General features: G+C 39.9%; 1 protein-coding gene across 1 annotated transcript in view; it reads right to left on the bottom strand.

Annotated features, from left to right (window-relative positions):
* Positions 1-20,840, bottom strand: part of GPATCH8 (G-patch domain containing 8) — a 100,690-nt gene that overhangs the window by 56,883 nt on the left and 22,967 nt on the right. Inside the window, 1 exon segment of the mRNA XM_021718493.1 lies at positions 18,544-18,616. Coding sequence (XP_021574168.1) covers positions 18,544-18,616 — 73 coding nt within the window.

The following is a 20,840-nucleotide window of genomic DNA, read 5'->3' as shown; positions in this document are numbered from 1 at the left end:
AACGTAGTTTTTGGCAAGGTGAAAGAGGGCATGAATGTTGTGCAAGCCAAGGAAGGCTTTGGGTCCAAGAATGGCAAGACCAGCAAGAAGATCACCATTGCTGACTGTGGACAACTCTAATAAATTTGACTTGTATCTTAAACTACCAGATCGTTCCTTCTATAGCTCAGGAGAGCAGCCCCTTCATGCCATTTGCTCACAGTATCCCTATAATCTTTGTGCTCTTACTACAATTCTTTGGGTTCCATATTTTCCTTATTCCCTTCCATGTCTAGTTGAATTGAAGAGAAATAAAAACTAAACAACAACAAAAAAAGCAGTTCCAAGTAAAAATTAATTGCTACCTAAACTTAAGTACCTAGCACACTCCTATGCACATGTAGGTGGACCAAAAACTACCAGTGGATTACAATCTACATAATTCCAAGGCCTGGCACAGTGGCTCATGCTTATAATTCCAGCCCTGCAAGAGGCTGAAGCAGGAGAATAGCTTAAGCCTAGGAGTTCGAGTTCAGCCTAGGCAACATAGTGAGACACCGCTGAAAGACAGGTTGAGGGAGGAAGGAAGAGAGAGAGGGAAGGAGGGGACGAGAGGGGACAGAAGGGGATGGAAGGGGAAGGAAGGGAAGGAAGGAGAAGGAAGAAAAATGAATTCCAAAAGAATGTTCTTATAAAGAGTTGCAACATGGAACATGGGGATCAGAATCACAGTTCTATCAGTAATGGGTGTATAACTTATTACTAGCTATATTAGTTTCATGATCCAAAAATAAAGCAGTTAGAAAGACTTAATGACCTATAATGTTCACTTCAATTCTAAAGAGTGGAAAATATTTGAATAGATAATATCTGTCGGAGTCAGGCAGATAGTGGCCAGTCCTGTGGTACAATAATCCAACAATCAAATGCCTTCTTAGAGTGGTATTTTCTTACTATTGGTTAAGTTTTCCATAACTACACTGAGAATTTTACTATCCTGGGATCATTCTAGAACCCTAAGAGACTTTTCAGCTTCATTTGAACTTTCTAACTTCATTACACTTTCCATAGTAAACACCTTCCATCTCACTTTTTATTAATTTATTTCTATATTCTTCTAGGTAGTCCCTTAAAAAGGCTGGGCTGCAAATATCAGTTCTCCAATAAGGGATGATATCTGAACATTTGTGTGACTTCTGACAACTTATGCCCTAGTCTCAGCAGCCTCCCTTGCAAAATGAAAATACTATCCCCACTTTTAGGGCTGGCATACAAATCAAAAGAGATGACAAATGAGAGATGCTTTGTAAACTACAAATCATTATACAGAATTTCTTACAGCATCAGAAAATAAAAAAAGAAGAAAGTCACTGGACACAGTGGCTCACACCTGTAATCCCAGCACTTTGGGAGGCAGAGGCGAGAGGATTGCCTGAGTCCAGGGGTTCGAGACCAGCCTGGACAACTTGGCAAGACCTCATCTCTACAACAAATCAAAAAAATTAGCCAGGCATGGTTGTGAGTGACTGTGGCTCCTCCTACTTGGAAGGCTGAGGTGGAAGGCTTCCCTGAGCCCAGCAGGTAGAGGCTGCGGTGGCCATGAGAGTGCCACTGCACTCCAGCCTGGGCAACAGTGTGAGACTCCAACTCAAAAAAAAAAAAAGGCTTCCCTTTATTTCCAAATTCAGCATTTTTGAAAATAAATACTTTAAAATGAAAGATAATTTAAAACAGAAGCTATGATAAATTCTAAATGTTTTACATTCAATTTATGTAATGAAACAACCTCATTTACAGATGAAGAAAGTTACTATGTAAGATCAATAATCAAAGTATTACCCCCAAATCTTTCCATCTATCATTCCACTAACCAAATTAGTGACTATTGAATTTGAAAAACAACATTATACACACATTAATGCATCCCAAATTAATGAATTTTTAAAAGCATGATTTTAGCAAGATCTTCTCCAATTTAAACATACAGTACAGATAATCTAAGAAAATAAATTTAATCTAAATAAACCAGAACACATTAAGCATTACTGAAATGCTGGTTGTTTCCTTTTATATTTCCATCACCCAGAGTAGACAAAAGCACATATACTGTGACTAAATGGCAAAGGATAGAACCCATGGACATCAAGTGTGTACCGGATGAGGCCTGGGCAGAAAGTGAGAGTACAGCCAGGAAGTCAAGTAGACCAAAATTACTCAAAATCCCCCTGATTTCTTTGAGTCTCTGCTAAGAGCCATCCCTAGAAATTCCTTTTCCAACTTCTAAAACTCTATGACTTGATGTAGCTTTGAAAGTACTTTTGTGTCTAAGGTAGTTCCTATTTATTGACTATGGATTATATTTTTAACTATTTCCGCCTGGGTGGACTATTCTGCTTACAAAGAAACCACTAGCACTACACACCCTATACTGCTCACTTAAGACGGTTCCTGGGACCCTCTACTTTCTCACCTAGGTATCCTACCAAACCACTTTCATTTCAATGATGCAAGTCAATGTAGGTCAAAAAGTCTATAAATAATAAGGAAGGAAGCAATGTAAATCAGACTACGGAAAAAACCATAAACAAAAACAAATAGCAGTATACACTTCAGACCAAAATCACTAATACATTAGATAAATTAAAAAAAAAAACACTGTCCACCCTACTTGCTATAATGAAGAGAATTTTCTAAGAAGCCTATCTTATCCATATGAGCCAAAGCAATGTTTTCCCACCCATGGTCCACTCCATTTGCATTAATTTTTTTGGTGGGAAAGCTGGTTACTGTGGTTCATGCCTGTAATCACAGCACTTTGGGAGGCCCAGGCAAGAGGACTGCCTGGGCCCACGGTTTTGAGACCAGCTTGGGCAACTTAGTAAGACTTCATCTCTACAATAAATCAAAAAATTAGCTGGGCATGGTGGCGTGCTCCTGTAGTTCTGTTAGTTGGAAAGCTGAGGCAGAAGGATTGCCTGAGCCCAGGAGGTTGAGGCTGCGGTGGCCATGAGCGTGTCACTGTACTCTGGCCTGGGTGACAGTGACACTCCGACTCAAAAGGAAAAAATAAATGTTTTTGTTTTGTGGAAATCTATTTAAAATATAATTTCCTAAACTCCACCCTATACCTACTGAGGTGTACAGGTCAGAATCTACTATTTTTTGTTGTTGTTGAATCAATGTCTCATTCTGTTGCCCAGGTTGGAGTGCAGTAACATAATCACTGCTCACCGCAGCCTCAAGCTTCTGGGTTCAGGTAATCCTTCTGCCTCAGTCTCCCAATTTGCTGGGGCCATAGGTCCATGCCACCACACTCAGCTAATTTTAAAAATTTTTTCAGAGATGAGGTCTCGCTATGCTGTTTAGGCTGGTCTCAAACTCCTGGGCTTAAGCCATCCTCCCACTTTAGCCATCCAAAATGCTGAGATTACAGGCATGAACCATTATGCCCGGATTGGAATCGACATTTTAAAAAAGCACCCAAGGTGATTCTGCTGAGAACCGTTAAGTCTAATGGCAAAAGCACTGAAGTCAGAAGACTTTTATAGTAAAAGTAGCTTCTCTAAACTTGAGCAGTTTGGCCCCAGATAAACACTTAAGTTTCTCATTCCCTTCAGTGGCATCACTTTATATATTGGAGAGAAAAATGAAAAACATATAGGTATATAGCCAGGCATGGTGGCTCATGCCTGTAATCCCAGCACTTTGGGAGGCAGAGGCAAGAGGAGTGCCTGAGCCCTGGGGTTCAAGACCAGTCTGGGCAATTTGGTGAAACCTTATCTCTACAATAAATCAAAAAATTAGCCAGGCATAGTGGCGCGTGACTGTGGTTCTATCTACTTGAAAGGCTGAGGAGAAAGGATTGTCTCAACCCAGCAGGCTGAGGCTGCGGTGGCCATGAGCGTGCCACTGCACTCCAGCCTGGACAACAGTGAGACTCTTATTAAATAAAACAAAAACAGGCCAGGCTCGGTCGCTCAGCCTGTAATCCCAGCTCTTTGGAAGGCTGGGCAAGTGGATTGCCTGAGCCCGCAGGTTCAAGACCCGCCTCGACAACTTGGCGAGACTTCGTCTCTACAATGAATCAAAAACTAGCTGGGCGTGGTAGCGCACGCCTGTAGTTCCGGCTACTTGGAAGGCTGAGGTAGAAGGATCGCTGGAGCCCAGCAGGTTGAGGCTGCGGTGGCCGGGAACGTGCCACTGTACTCCAGTCTGGGCGACAGAGTGAGACTCCAACTCAACCCCCTCCCAAAAAAAAAAAAACAAAAAAAGAAAAAAACAACTGGGTGCAGTGCTTCACGCCTATAATCCCAGCACTTTGGGAGGCCGAGGTGAGAGTATTACTTTATTCTTTCTTCTAAATTTTAAGTCCTGTTGTTTTTAATTTTGTTGGAAATTTTTAAATAAACAATTTTTTAGCCTTTTCTTTAATAAACTAATTTTTTTGGCCAGGTGTGGTGGCTCACGCCTGTAATTCCAGCACTTTGGGAGGCAGAGGCAAGAGGATTGCCAGAGCCCAGGGACACAAGACCACCCTGGGAACTTGGTGAGACCTCGTCTCTACAATAAATCAAAAAATTATCCAGTGTGGTGGCGCACACCTGTACTTCCAGCTACTTGGAAGGCTGAGGCAGAAGCATCACCTGAGCCCAGCAGGTTGAGGCCACAATTGTCGTGAGTGTGCCACTGCGTTCCAGCCTGGGCGACAGAGTAAGACTCTGATATACATACATATACATATATATATACACACACATACATAAAACATACATTTTACCAGCGTTTCTCATGGCAGAATGCAGATTCCACTAACCTACCAATACCTGTACTTCATGTATCCACTACTTAGTTGGACAGATGTGAAATAGTTGCTTGCTTCCTTATTCTCACAACCTGAGATTTTTCACCTGTCAATCATTAAAGGAATAAATGGAAATTCAAAGACATAGTGCTTAATTCTCTATTAAGCCCCTTTAACTTCACTATTATAATAGCCACTATACTACATTATACTGAAGTTGTAACATATGTCTCTCTATTAGATATAAGCTTCAGAAGGCAGAGCTTGTATCTTATTCACTCTTAAAGAGAGATTGGGCACATTTCAAGGTTTCAATAAACATACACAGAAACGAAACAAAAAAAGCAATACCAAGAACACATAAATGCATGGTAATTACTATCCTTCAGAAGCCAATGGTCTACTGAGGACACAAGAGACACATACACAAAAGTTATACAAGAGAGTATATTAAAAATGCCATGGGAGAGAAATACAAAGTGTAAGAGATCAGGGCAGATACTATGGTGTAAGACAAAAGTTAGGATATTTTCTTCTTCCCTGCAGATCAATCACCATCCCTAAAAACTTGGCAAAAATTCTTACCACTCAATTTACCTCAGTTTCAGGTGAATTTATACCAATCATGAAGAATATACATGACCACTTCAAGGGCCCTAAGAAAATATATGGCAAGCTACCTCCAATTTTTCTGGTCAGAATAAGTGCTGTCTATTACAATTCGGTAGTACTGGTATTTCTTACCCCCATCCCATCTCTCCAGGAGACAGAAGTGAGTGGACACCTACAGTTTAAGTGCACTGTAGATGATGGATTAAAAGTACAGGTTTTGACATCATGATTCCACTTCTTTGCTATAAGATCTTGGGAGGGGGCAGGGGGAGGTGGGATTGGCAGTAGTGGGAATCTGGGGGGTGGCAAGGAGGGGCACAACTCATCATAATGGTACCTGCATAATGAACATTTGTATACTTAACCCTGAATTCTACCTCACATCTTTAAAATAAAAAAATTAAAAGTCTAAAAAAAAAAAGATCTTAGGCAAATTATTGCTCAGAATGTCAATTGCCTTATCTGTAAAATAGGAGACGTATCTACCTCAAAGAGGACTTTAATGTGATAATCCATGTGCAAGCACTCAGTAAACACTTAATAAATGTTAGCTACTATAAAGGATTCACACTAAACTCAGGGAACAGGGGCTTGCTAGTCTAACACATGCACGAACTGACGATACACTGCATTGCATCAACCTCCACATCTGCCCCTTCCTTTCCGATTCCACTGCTGTCACTCTATTCCAAGCTCTGACCTGCTATTCATACTACTCATACTCAGACAACTGTCTAAATGGTTTTCCATCTCCATCCTCAGACATAATTTGACAACACTAGAGTGTGTGTGTGTGTGTGTATGTGTGTTTCTTTCCCCCCCCAAGTTGGAGTCTCACTCTGTCGCCCAGGCTGGAGGGCAGTGGCATGCTCACGGCCACCACAGTCTCGACCTGCTGGGCTCAGGTGCTCCAAGTAGCTGGAACTACAGGCAAGCACCACAATGACAGGCTAATTTTTTAATTTATTGTAGAGATGAGGTCTCGCCATGTTGTCCAGGCTGGTCTCAAATCTCTGGGCTAAGGAAATTTTCTTGCCTCAGCCTCCCAAAGTGTTGGGATACAGGCGTGAGCCACTGCACCCAGCTGACAACACTAGTATTTATTTTACTTTCACCACAAATGCCTGGGCTGAAATAACAGAAAAAGCATTTGATTATAAATAAAATACTTTGGATTTGGGTTTCAGTACTGTCACTAAGACATTCTGGACACTAACCTAAATGTCTTCATCTGTCAAATGAACTTTAGATTAAATTATCTTTACTATCTCATCTTGCTATAAAAGTCTATACCACTCCTCTGATCAAAAATTACCTCTGTGGATAGGCAGTGGATCAGGCCTATAATCCCAGAACTTTGGGAGGCCAAGATGAGAGGATTGCCTAAGCCCATGGGTTCAAGACCAGCCTGGCAAATTGGCGAGACTTCATCTCTACAATAAGTGGAAAAAAACAACAACAAAAAAAGCCAGGCATGGAGGCGCGTGCCTAAAGTTCCAACTACTTGGAAGGCTGAGGTGTAAGGATCGCCTGAGACCAGCAGGTCAAGGCTGCGGTGGCCATGAGTATGCCACTGCACTCCAGCCTGGGTGACAGTGAGACTCCAATTCAAAATAAACAAATAAATGAATAAACAAACAAATAAATAAAAGAAAATAGCCTCTGGCTTACAAAACACAATTCCATCTGGAGCAGCATTTCAAGCCTCAGTGTGGTAGTTAAGAGCATGAGTTTTAAGAGCAGAAAGACCAAAGCTTGAATCCTGATCCTGAAGTTTACTGGTTTCTTATCCTTGGGCAACTTACTAAACTTCCCTAAGCCTCAGTTTCTTTTACAAAATGGGAATAACAGCGTCTCACAAGCTTGTTATGAATTAAATGAGTTATCTGTTAAGTGTTCAGCACATAGTAAACGCTCAGTAAGTATGAGATTTGTACCTATTCTAACCAACCTCCCACTGTGGCTTTCTAGTTATAATTTTTGCACTATTCCTAGAGACCTAGAACTCTGTTTCTGCTAAAACGACTGTTCCCCCCCTTTTACATACTGGGGATCAACATTTAAAAAAAATATTTGGAATGATTTCTTGTTATAAAAAAAAAAAAAAAAAAAAAGGATGAAATCCACTGCGCTATGGACATTCTCCGCTCCAACCAGGCCTGCCTGCCCTCTGTCAGCGGCAACTGTCTTGGATATGTGTCTCCCATCTTGATAAGGACTATTCCTCCCTCCTCAGGGCTTCCCTGTGAAGTCATCCCTAGACATTCTTTTTTTTTTTGAGTTGGAGTCTCATTCTGTCACCCAGACTGGAGTGCAGTGGCCGCTCCCGGCCACCGCAGCCTCAACCTGCCGGTCTCGGGCGATCCTTCCACCTCAGCCTTCCAAGTAGCTGGAATTACAGGCGCGCGCTACCACGCCCGGCTGATTTTTGATTTATTGTAGAGATGAGGACTCGCCAAGTTGCCCAGGCGGGTCTTGAACCTGCAGGCTCAGGCAATCCACTCACCTCAGCCTCCCAAAGGTGCGGGATTATAGGCCGAGCCACCGAGTCCGGCGACATTCTTTCTGAGCCCTTAATAGCACTCACTCTTAAGATTCTTCCCTTTTTATTTCCTAAAATAAGTGGCAAAGCCTCAGAAAGAAGAGCATCTTATGTAATACTATATATCCCCTTTACTATGGTCACTGGAACATATAAGCATTCAATAAATGTGCAACTAATTCCATTTAATTCTTCACCAGGGAGTGCCTCTTGTAATCTACTTTGATCATGTCCAATCTGCTTCTCTAACTAGTCAATTCTACCTTTTCTAATTAAAAACAGGTACTAGAACGATAAACAGCATTCTACACTTACCTGTTCTAAATCTTCACTTGAAAATTTTGCCAGTGATCTATCACAGAAACAAAGAACCAAGTATCACATGTACTCAACTCATAAGCAGACCTTGAACAATTACTGTAATACTATAAGAAAGGGGGCAAGCCCCTCGGGTCCCCTCCCACTGTGGGAGCTTTTCTGTCCTCTTAATAAATCCTACTTTTTTTGGGGGGGGGCCACAAGGGCACATGCATAACCAACATTCGTCTACCTAACCCTGAATTGTACCTCACATATTTAAAATAAAAAGTTTATTAAAAAAAAGAGAAACTTTTGCCACTTTTTTTTTTTTTAATGGAGACGGAGTCTTGCTCCATCGCCCAGGCTGGACTCGAATTCCCAGGCTCAAGCAGTATCCACACTTCACTCTCCTAAGCAGCTGCTTAATGTCTTTTGATTTATCCTTTAAAAGTGATGGTTTCTGTCCTGAGAAATAAGCAGTCCCTTTATATACAGCATCTGAGGTGTCTACTCCCCTTCCATCTCCTTGTCCCCAATCCTTTTCCTTATCTACTGCAGCCCTAAAGCTGAGACCTCTTATTGTAGACTGAAAATTCTAATTTTGTTTACTATCTGGTCCTCACCTCTATTGTTTAGACTCATTCCATTAAGAAGGTATAGGTTCTGTAGAGCCTGTACTTAGGAAACTTGATTTGTGACTAACTAAAATTACACTTGCCTTTGGCTACTGTATGAAGACCCCAAGGGGAACTCATTGGGCTGAACCAGTTCTGTGTATAACTCAGCTTTTCTGACAGCTACATCTTGCTTTGCGATCTGGGGAGCTGCATGTTTGCTGTTCTTCCCCAGTCCCCTTCTATTTTCAGTTTCAGCTTTTCCTGAGAAGGGAAAAGGTAAAAGGCAGAAATACTGATTTCAAAGTCAGGTTTCTGCATGAATAGCAGACTCAGTAGCTTTATGACTTTTTCTCTTTTTTTTTTTTTTGAGTTGGAGTCTCACTCTATTTCCCAGGTTGGAGTGCAGTGGCCTGTTCCCGGCCACCACAGCCTCGACCTGCTGTGCTCTGGCGATCTTTCCGCCTCAGCCTTCCAAGTAGCCGGAACTACAGGCACGAGCTACCATGCCCGGCTAATTTTTGATTTATTGTAGAGACGAGGTCTTGCCAAGTTGCCTAGGCAAGTCTCAAACCCGCGGGCTCAGGCAATCCACTGGCCTCCCAAGTGCTGGGATTACAGGCTGAGCCACTGAGCCCAGCCACTCTATGACTTTTTCAAAGGGTAACACTTTATAAAATGAGCACACTAATGGCTATTTCATTAAATGGAACAATCCAAAATATCTGGATTCTAGATCAATATTTAGTGCCTAATATGTATTCATTGTTATTTCCTTTTTCCAAAGAAAAATATAAATTTCGAAGGGGCACATAAGGTAGAAGGACAACTTCTACAAAGACCCTATCCCCTATCCAGAAAAACTCATCTGCGTATTAAGGAAAAGCTATCTCTTCTCAACCAAAAAAGGGTTTCTCAGTCGGCTGCAGTGGCTCATGCTTATAAGCGCCACACTTTGGGAAGCCACGGCAGGAAGAATGCTTCAGGCCAAGGAGCTCAAGACCAACCTGGGCAACATAGCAAGTGTCTAGAAAACATTTCTTTGGTTGGGCGCTGTGGCTCACGCCTGCAATCCCAGCGCTTTGGGAGGCTGAGGCAAGAAGACTGCCAGAGCCCGTGGGTTCAAGACCAGACTGGGCAACATGGCGAGACCTCATCCTACAATAAAGTCAAAAATTAGCCAGCGTGATGGTGCATGCTTCTAATTCTAGCAACTCAGAAGGCTGAGGTGGAAGGATTGCCTGAGCTCAGCAGCAGGTCGAGGCTGAGGTGGCCGTGAGCATGCCACTGCACTCCAGCCTGGGCAAAAGAGTGAGACTTCGTCTCAAAAAAAAAAAAAAGATGTGTGAGATGTCTGGAGATATATTTGAAATAAAACCAGAAGAGATTTATAAAAACCTCTTTAGTGTCAACGAAAGAGATTTTTACGTGTTACTGCATACTGCATAAAAAGCAACTGTGTGTTAACAATCAAATTAACTGGCCAGGCTTGGTGGCTTAGCCTGTAATCCCAGCACTTTGGGAGGCCAAGGCGAGTGGACTGCCTGAGCCCGTGAGTTCGAGATCAGCCTGGGTAACTTGCTGAGAACTCATCTCTACAATAAATAAAAAATTAGCCAGGTACGCTAGTGCGTGCCTATAGTTCCGACGACTTGGAAGCCTGAGGCAGAAGGATTGCCGGAGCCCAGCAGGTCAACACTGGGGTGGCCATGAGCGTGCCACTGCACTCCAGCCTGGATGATGGGGTAAGACTTCTACTTAAAAATAAAACAACTATTTAGTAATCAGGAAGAAATGTTTAAGTATTTTTATATCCTAAGAAATTTAAAAATTTCCTAAGCTGGCAGCTTTCTATGCTTCAGTCATGGTTTGGAAACAGCAGACTGAAGTTAACATGTAACATATTTGATTAATTAATTAATTATTTCTTTGAGTTGGAGTCTCACTCTGTCACCCAGGTTGGAGCACAGTGGCACGCTCACAGCTACCGCAGTCTTGACCTACTAGGCTCAGGCTAGCCTTCTGTCTCGGCCTTCCAAGTAGTTGGAACTACGGGTGTGCAACACTACATCTGGCTAATTTTTTTATTTACTGTAGAGATGAGGTCTCACCAAGTTGCCCAGATTGGTCTCAAACCTCTGGGCTCAGGCAATCCTCTCACCTTCGCCTCCCAAAGTGCTGAGATTACAGGCATAAGTCACCACACTCCATCTGACATGTAATGTATTTTAAATAACAGAAAATAGGTTTCCAGGTAGGGTTTTCAAAATGAAGTTGAATCTTCAGGAATACTAACTTTAAGCAAGAGCTGCATAGGTATCTATAGATCTATTATCATTTAACACGAATAATAGTTTGCCATAAGACACACTGTTCTGCACCTTGTTTTTTCACTTACCATAAGTTAGAAATTGTTCTATACACATTGAGTACATGGTAAACTACCTTAATCCTTTCAAAACTGCATGGATTTCCTTTATACCATTTTAGTATTCTATTTCTTCAAATAAAAAATGTCATTAATCATAAGATTATTTTATATGCCACTAATAAAAAAATGGAAAAGTTTCCAATTATAACTATAATACCATTGCAAGCTTGCATCTAAGTGGGATGCGATGGTTCATGCCTGGCATCCAATTCCTGAGCAAAACCTGAAATGCACAGGCCATAAGAGATAAGATAGACAAGTAAGATCTCATTAAACTGACAAGCTTCTGCAAAGTCAAAGAAAAAAATCAAGAGAGCAGGGAGACAGCCCACAGACTGGGAAAAAGTATTTGCCAACTCCATGTCTGACAAAGGCCTAATATCAAGGACCTACAAGGAACTCAAACGTGCTGAAAAGAAAAAAACAAACAACCCGTTACAAAGTGGGCAAAAGATATGAACAGACACTTCTCAAAAGAAGACATATGAGCGACCAACAGATACATGAAGAAATGTTCAACCTCACTAGTCATCAAGGAGATGCAAATTAAAACTACACTGAGATACCACCTAACTCCAGTCAGAATAGCCATTATCAATAACTCAAAAAATAACAGATGCTGGAGAAGATGTGGTGAATAGGAAACACTTCTACACTGTTGGTGGGAGTGTAAAGTAGTACAGCCTCTGTGGAAATCAGTGTGGTGATTCCTAAAAGTTCTAAAAATTGACCTTCCATATGACCCTGCGATCCCCCTACTGGGAATATACCCTGAAGAACTCAAATCACTCTATAAAAAAGATGCCTGCACACACATGTTTATTGCAGCATTGTTCACAATAGCAAGATTATGGAACCAACCATGCTGTCCATCAAAAGAGGACTGGATTTTAAAAAATGTAGTACATATACACAATGGAATATTACGCAGCCATAAAAAAGAACAAAATCATTAATTTTGCAGCAACCTGGATGGAATCAGAGTTTATAATACTGAGTAATCTCTCACAGAAACAAAGATCTGAGCATCACATGTTCTCACTCATAAATGAACCTTGAACAACTACCATAATACTATAAGAAAAGGATTGACAGTGGCGGGAAACTATGGGGCGGGGGACGGGAAGGGGAAGGGAGGTGGGATTAACAGTCAATATCTGTCTGGGGAAAGGGGGCACACCTCATCAACAAGGGTACCGGCACAATGAATATTTATATACCTAACCCTTAACTGTACCCCACAACTTATATAAAATATATATATATATAAAATATATATTAAAAAATAAAATTTGTCTTTATTTTTAAAATGTTTTAATTTTAAATTTCCTTTTTTAAAAAAAGAAATAGGGTCTCCCCCTGTCACCCAGTCTATAGTACAACAGCACAATCACAGCTCACTGCAACTTCCTGGGTTCAAGTAATCCTCCTGCCTCAGTCGTCCGAGAAACTGGGACTGTAGGTGCAAGCCACCAAGCCCAGCCAATTTCTTCTTTTGTTTTTTTTTTCTTTTTTGTAGAGACACTATGTGGTCCAGGTCAGTCTCGAACTCATGGCCTCAAGCAATCCATCTCAGCCTCCCAAAGCACTGGGATTACAGGCACGAGCCACTGCCCATAGCCTGATTTTAGCTTTATCAAAATATGAAGAAAAAATTTTCTTAGAATCAATGAAATATGGTGGACTATTTCCAATCTTTTGTTGTTACAAACAGTGATATCATGAATAATTTCAATTATACTTTTTTTGCATTACAAGAATACATTTAGGACAACAGAAATGTAGAATTTCTAGTTTCAATTTTAATTTTTACATAATCCAACCTGCTCTCTGTAGTGGTTTTACCAATTTATATTCTGATGGCTCTGATGTAAGTACTTGTTTTCCCATAATCTGACTTCTTTAACCTTTTTCAATCCAAGTAAAAAATGGTATCATAGTTTAATCTGTACATCTCTTATTTTAAGAAGGATGAGAATATTTTCCTATGCTTAAAGGCCATTTGCACTGATTTTTTGTAGACAGCGTTCATATCATTTCCCCCTGACTTAGGTAACACATCTTTCTCAAACTGATAAATGCATAAAGGAAAATTGTCCTTTGCCTATAATGAGATACTACAGATTAATTTCCCCAGTTCGGTTTTTGACTTTGTTCATATTGAGATAGAGCCAAACTGATCCTCTTCTTAATGGCTTCTATGTCTTGAGCTACACTTAAAAATGCTTTTCTTATTCAAAGACTATGCTTGAAATAATAATTCTACCACTGTTCATCCTAATTATTTTACGACTTCATTTTTAACATTGAAATCTTTTCTCTATCTGGAATCTAGCTGGTGTCAGGAATGGCGAGGGGGCATCCACCTCTTTTTTCTGGACTGCTGTCCAACTGTACCAACACCACTGTGGTGTGATTGAGGCTCTTTTCAAACGCTTAAGTTAGACTAAGGAGTAGAGATAACTCGTGAGCTCAGAATTAGTGAAACAGACACCAATGGTAGGGATTTAGGGGCCCTAAAACACACAGGACATTAAAACACAGATCCTCGCCGTAGCCCAGCAGGTAGAGGGTGCGATGGCTGGGAGTATGTCACTGCACTCCAGTTTGGGTGACAGAGTGGGACTCCAGCTTAAAATAAAATAAAATAAGATAAGATAAGATAAGATAAAATAAAATAAATAAAATAAAAAATAAAAGCACAGATCCTGAAGTAATGCTAGGAAATAGAGACTATCAAGACAGAGGCTTCCCTGTTTGATTTTATAATAACATTTAGTTTCTGATTAAGACCAAAAGATAGATGATCTCAAATTCAGTTAAAATATCTCAGCATGCACCATTCAGTAGAGTTGTTAATAACAATAAGCATTTACATAGCATTTTACAGTTTTCCTAATGTGACTTCACTTACTTCATCCTCATAACCACTGTGAGAAGACGGGCAGAGATTTTAATTCCCATCTACTTCTGAGGAAAATAATCCAGTGAGGGTAAATTGTCCCACTGCTTAAAGAAAACGGCAGCACCCTGTATTTCCAAATGCTACTAACATACTGCATACCCTGCACAAAGTACTTTTACACAAAAATAAATAGGAATCCCTCCTTTTGAGGAGGTGGAAACAATTTGTCAATCACATGTTCAGACTGATTCCGTGCTGAATTCTAAAGTATGAAAGGAGTACACCAAAGTATAAAACACAGTCCTTGGCCTCCAGACACTTTCCAAGCATTAGGAAAGCCAGACTTGGGGGAATAGAAAACAAACCTGAAGGTCAGGAGCCGTTCTTATCTACTCTGTCCACGTCCTATGCTAGTTCTGGCAGGTATAACTAGAATATATCATTAGGTTAGTAAATATTCATAGGTTGTCTAAAGGTACCGACTGATCCTTCTAGTCAGGGTGAGATATGAAATAAACATCAGACCCCATTCATTTTTCCCAGGAGCTGAATTTTTGTTTGTAACCAAAGAACCAGCCAAATCATCAAATAGCTCTTAGACAATGTAACAATGGAAATTCAGGTACCATATCTGGGCTACAGCTACTGACTAAACATATTTCATAGCAAAATGAAGATTTTGACCTACATTCTATTACATTCCAAAGCTGCCGAAAAGTTACAAAACAATTTCCAGAATGAACTCAAGTCCAACTGTCACAAAATACAACTTTTCATTCACTAAGGCTTTATTGTGAATTAAACACATCCTCTGTCTCTAAAATAAGCAATTGTCCATAATATTTCTCACCAATAGTTCTCATTTTTTTCAGTACTTTGTCAATTTATATTTCCCACAAGTCTTTTGTATTTTAGTACTAGCAATCACTTATCTACCGCATACAGTAATATGTGTGCTTTTTTTTACTTCTGGAATATTTTCATAAATACTGAGAGAATGAAAGGTAGATAATAAGAAAGTACAAAATAAACTCAGTTTGCAAAGTACAATTTTATATCCTGCCACAGATAACTTTATTCCACAGTCAGCACACCCTATTTCCCAATCCATCCAGTAACATGATATATGCACTGGAGCCTCAGGAACTGGGACTAAAGTGTTGCCTGGATCAAAATAACTTCTAAGCCTTTGACAAAAAAGCCCAAAGAGATATGTTTAAATTTTAGAGAATGGCTGCATGTTACAGTCCTAAGTTAAACAAAAAGGAGAACTGAAAGTTGACTATAAACTAGTAAATGATAAGAATTTACAAAGTGTGAGCTTTCTAGAAATTACATATGATGATTAGTCTATAAAATACCAAAGAGTCGTTATCATTTACACTAGAGTAACAAGGCTTTCTTCAGTGGTTATTTACAGCAAAGGCTTATTAGTAAAGTCAAAGAAATCTGTCATGAGTTGCCTCGATATGCCATAAATGTGACTATATTCTAGGTCAAATCATGTGGCTATTACAGAAAGAGCTATGTGAGAGAAACCAGCACAATGCCTGCTCACTGTGGAATCTTACACTAGGAAATAAAGAACCATCTGCAAAACAAATTCGATCCTTAATGCTGGGAACAGACTAAAAGGTTCCATTCTTTTTGAAGGGTAAAGATACTAGCAATGTAAGCAGACTTTGCACCAACAGAATGAATATACTGAACACTACTGAACTATATACTGAAAAATAGCCAATATGGTAAATTTTATGTTGTTTTTCAACTAAAATTAAAAAGACAAAAAAAAACTTCAAATGAGTTTCAGATTTCCCTTGTATTTTTAAATGTCTAACAGATTTATGGGTTATTGAGTGCTTGCTGTTATCATGGAGAAGGAGGTAAAATATGGATAAAACCTAATTCCTCTTTTCAAGAAGTTCAGTGTTTAAAGACAACCAAAATTCTAACGTCCTCTTTTAAAAAATAATTAATCATAGTAATTCTGGATCATCTGAAGTAGGTGAATATTCATTTACCTATTCTTAAACACACACACACACACACTCTCTCTTTCACTCCCCTCAACCCTCCACTGCAGATTTCAGTTGTACTTTAGATGACTAGTGATGCTTAAAATGAAAAATTCTGGAATTTGACCAGACGTGGTGACTCATACCTGTAATCCCAGCACTTTGGGAAGCCAAGGCTGAAGGATCACTTAAGTCCAGGAGTTTGAGACTAGCCTTGGCAACATAGCAAGACCTTGTCTTAACAAAAACAAATTTTAAAAATAAAATAATTAGCCAGGCATGGTGGTATGTGCCTGCAGTCCCAGCTACGCAGGAGGCCATGGTGGGAGGACAGCCTGAGTCCAAGAGGTCGAGGTTGCAGTGAGGCTGTGGTGAGCCATGGTGGTGCTGCTGCACTCTCCAGCCTTGGTGATAGGGTGAGACCCTGACTCAGGGAAAAAAAAAAAAGAAAAAGTCTGGAATTCAAACAGATTTACTAGCCCCTATAGTCCCCCTACCTTGTGTGCTTGAACAAAGAACAACCAACAATGTTCCTAGACGTCCTCTAAGAGAAGTGTTTCCAATTTGAGGGAAGAACAATCCAGTCTTCTGACCTTCTGAGCAACCATCTCCACTCAAGTACACCTAACACAGTCCACCTCACATTCTATCAAAAAGTCATCTCTGTTTCAGTCCTAACCTTTCTGTCTTCTGGACTCTTATAGAATCTGTGGCCTATGCCATACAAACTATTTTTTTTTTTTTTTTTGAGTTGGAGTCTCACTCTTGTCACCCAAGCTGGAGTGCAGTGGCACGCTCACGGCCACCACAGCCTCGACCTGCTGGGCTTAAGCGATCCTTCTGCCTCAGCTTTTCAAGTAGCTGGAACTACAGACATGCGCCACCACGTCCAGCTCTTACAAATTATTCTTAATCATAGAGTGCCTGTGTATTGTTTGCAAAGAGTTTTTGTGTCACTGGAAACAAATTTAAAGATAATCAAATCTTTCTATATTCCCAAAAGAATAGGTTAATGCTTAGTAATAAATATTCAATCAAATATATTTATTGTCTCTTATGTGTCACCACTGAACAGAATTTGGAGAAGTAGTTTTAAAAATAAAGGTTTTAAAGACTTATTTAAAGACATATTCAATGTCTTATTTCAAGCCCTATCCTCTTTTCCTCTTAACACACTGGAATTGATTAGACTTCCGCATTCAAACTGTGAAAATTCATTTCCAACATTTTTTGTCTCACTCTGTTGCCCAAACTGGAATGCAGTGGCACGCTCCCGGCCACCGCAGCCTCGACCTGCTGGGCTCTGGCGATCCTTCCACCTCAGCCTTCCAAGTAGCTGAAACTACAGACATGTGCTACCACGCCCGGTTAATTTTTGATTTACTGTAGAGATGAGGTCTTGCCAAGTTCCCTGGGCAGGTCTCGAACCTGCGGGGGTCAGGCAATTGACTCACCTCGGCCTCCCAAAGCGCGGGATTACAGGCTGAGCCACTGAGCCCGGCTCATTTCCAACATTTAAAGAATGAGTCAACAGTAGTACGCTTCTCCCAAAGATCCCTTTCTACACTGAACCCCTCCATGACCAGATGTGGAAGCACACTGGTTCCCACTGTTCCTGAGGTAACTTTCACAGCATATCTGCAGAGAACAAACAGTAATTCCTGAATGTGAGACAACTAAAAAGTGAACGCAGCAAGAACTGAGAAGCAGAAATACCAGTATTTTGTTTTTATCCAAATGACTGGTGTAGTTAGAAGGAATAATAAATGTAATGAAAACTTTAAGCCTGATCTGAACCTGAGACAGGACGTCTCTGCTCAGAGAGCCCTAGGAAACCTTTACTTTCCTTTTATGGTTCATGCAGATTAATTCTTCTCTCCACCACTACATGGATTCTCACCCAGTGCAAAAGAGTCAGGGTAATCACCAGCTTCAGAGAACTTAGAAAGACAAAGTTGAACTCTGCTGTGGAATGATTCCCTTTATAATACTAAATTCGCAAGACAACATCACCTCATAGCACAAAGAAAGCATACTTTGATACTTTGTATTCCTTTTACTCCAACTGCCCATCACCTCCAAAAAAATATTTAAAATAGGTTGAACCATACACAATGTGTTTGACTTGAAAGTTTTAATGACACAGCAGCTTACTCTTGCAAATTATCAGCAAATATGGAGGCTTATCAGTGACTTAAAGTACAGTTATAGGAAAAATAGACTATTCTGGGGGAAAAAACTCAAACACGTTTTTAAAAGACAACAAATACATTTTGTACAAGATCTTCATTCAGAAACATAGTTTTCTTTATTTCTTTTTCTTTGGTAAATTTTGAAAACTTACCCTGAAGAGATTTTCCCAATCCCTGGCCCAGCTTCCACCCATGTTTCTGGAGTAAGCGGTGTCCAATATTATCCTGACAGACAGAACAGAGAGACAAACCAAAAATATTCCAATAATATATTCTTCCCTTCCTAGTGACATTTAAAACCGATGATGAGCAAGAGATAATTCTATATATATGCATGCAAAAGGGTGCTAATAATAGGGTAAATGTGCCCAATAAAAGGGACATTAATGTAAAAAGAAATGCTGGCTAGTATTTTACATGGGAGAACATATGGGGTAACGATCCTTTCTGATGGTGTGCTGGGCAACTTTTGTACATAACATTTTAAAAAGGAGAAAAAGGGAAGGGAAAGGGGGAAAGAATACATTTATGAGTTTTAAAACTAACATTAAAAAGCATAAAATTAAGGTACCTATACAGTCATATCCACCACCTAAACAACACGACTTCAAGATTTTTTTTTTTCAAATCAAATCTATATTGTGTTTAGTTATTTTGTTTATGTGTCAGGCTTTCATGATACAAAGTAAGTTGTAAGTGTAAGACTGCCCCACCACTAGAAATGAAAAAAACAATCAGAGCAAATTCCAGGCTAGACTTGATTGGTTTTTTAATATATATAAAATATAAATATTTAACTAGCATGCAGCCAATATTAAACTGAAAAAACAGTGAGGTTAGTAAAACAAGAAATTAAGTTGATTAAACAGAAAAATAAAATGAGCTCAAGCACAGACTGAGTGATGCATTTCAACATGTAGTCTAACAAAAATGCTAAGATGTTAGAATGAAATAGGCCTAGCAATAAGTTAACAGTAAAGAACCATTAGTGCATGTAGGGGGGAACCAACATACATAATGTCTCATCTACCCAGGAGCACACTGGAAAAGTTATTTCAATGTAAATTGTATTTAAAAAAACCAAAAAACACACCAGAAACAATTAAATGTCAGCTTTTGTTTAAGGAGCCAGGGTGTCAGAAACATCTGCAGTCCTTATGCAATTCTTTGCTTTGCTTTCTGTAGTTACTGTCAAGTTCCAAGACAAAGCTAAAATAACTTCTATCTGCATCAGAAAAAAAAAAGCTATTCATCCAAAGGAAAACACTAACAACTTCTAAACACCAAGTATTCTGTATGTATGAAAATGTAGTTTATAGTCTTAATCTGATATCACTGTTTGAAAATAATTTTATATTTCCTGAAATCAATTTTAAATAAAGCTAACAAAACCATAAATCTCTGCAATAAAACCAAATATCTCCTATTAAACTGTCTTTCAGCTCCATATTCAATGATAAAAATGCTCTTTGGAGTCATAGAGGAAAGAAAAACGTTTGACTGTTATCTTCTTCAACAGGAAGTTAGAAGATTAAACCACCTCAATGCAGTTTTGCTTTAAAAAGGACAATTTCCTTCTACAAATTTATGATATAAGCAAAATGAAAACTGAACTGAGCAGCTGATTATTCCACTGGTGGGGGGAAAAGAGGATACTTTTTTAAAAACAAAAAATGGAGGAAAATTATAATGAATAATTTTTTTTTGGCTGGTCACAGACTCACACCGGTAATCCTAACACTTTATGAGGCTGAGACGGGAGAATTGCTCGAGCCCGAGAGTTTGAAAACAGCTTAGGCAATATAGTGAGACCTCATCTCTACAAAATAATTTTAAAAATTAGCCAGCATGGTGGTGCATACCTGAAGCCCCAACTACTCAGCAGGCTGAGGTGGAAGGATCATCTGAGCCTAGGAGTTGGAGAATGCAGTGAACTGTGATCATGTGCTGCACAACAGCCTGGGCGACAGAGTGATACCCTGTCTCAAAAAGAAAATTGCTATTAAAACAAAAAATATTCGCCAGGTGCATTGGCTCATACCTGTCATCCCAGCACTTTGGGAGGCTGAGGCAAGAGGATTGCCTGAGCTCAGGGGCTCGAGACCAGCCTGAGCAACATGGTGAGACCTCGTCTCTACAATAAATTAAAAATCCAGCTGGGCACGGTGGCACAAGCCTGTGGCTGCAGCTACTTGGAAGGTTGAGGTGGAAGGGTGGTCTGAGCCCAGGAGGTCGAGACTGCAATGGCCATGAGCATGCCACTGCACACAGCCTGAGGAACAGAGTGAGAATCTGACTCACAACCCCCAAGAATAACCAAAAAATATTACTGTTTTAAATATATATATATACACATGTGTGTGTATATATATGTATATATATAACCATTATGGTGTACAGAAGTTCACTACAAAGTATTTTGCTAAAAACGGAAAGAATCAGGAACACT

Source organism: Carlito syrichta, unplaced genomic scaffold, assembly GCF_000164805.1.
Source record: "Carlito syrichta isolate Samal-C Ts95f unplaced genomic scaffold, Tarsius_syrichta-2.0.1 Scaffold312243, whole genome shotgun sequence".
In the NCBI taxonomy this organism is placed as follows: domain Eukaryota; kingdom Metazoa; phylum Chordata; class Mammalia; order Primates; family Tarsiidae; genus Carlito; species Carlito syrichta.
This window is presented reverse-complemented; position numbering and strand designations above follow the sequence as displayed.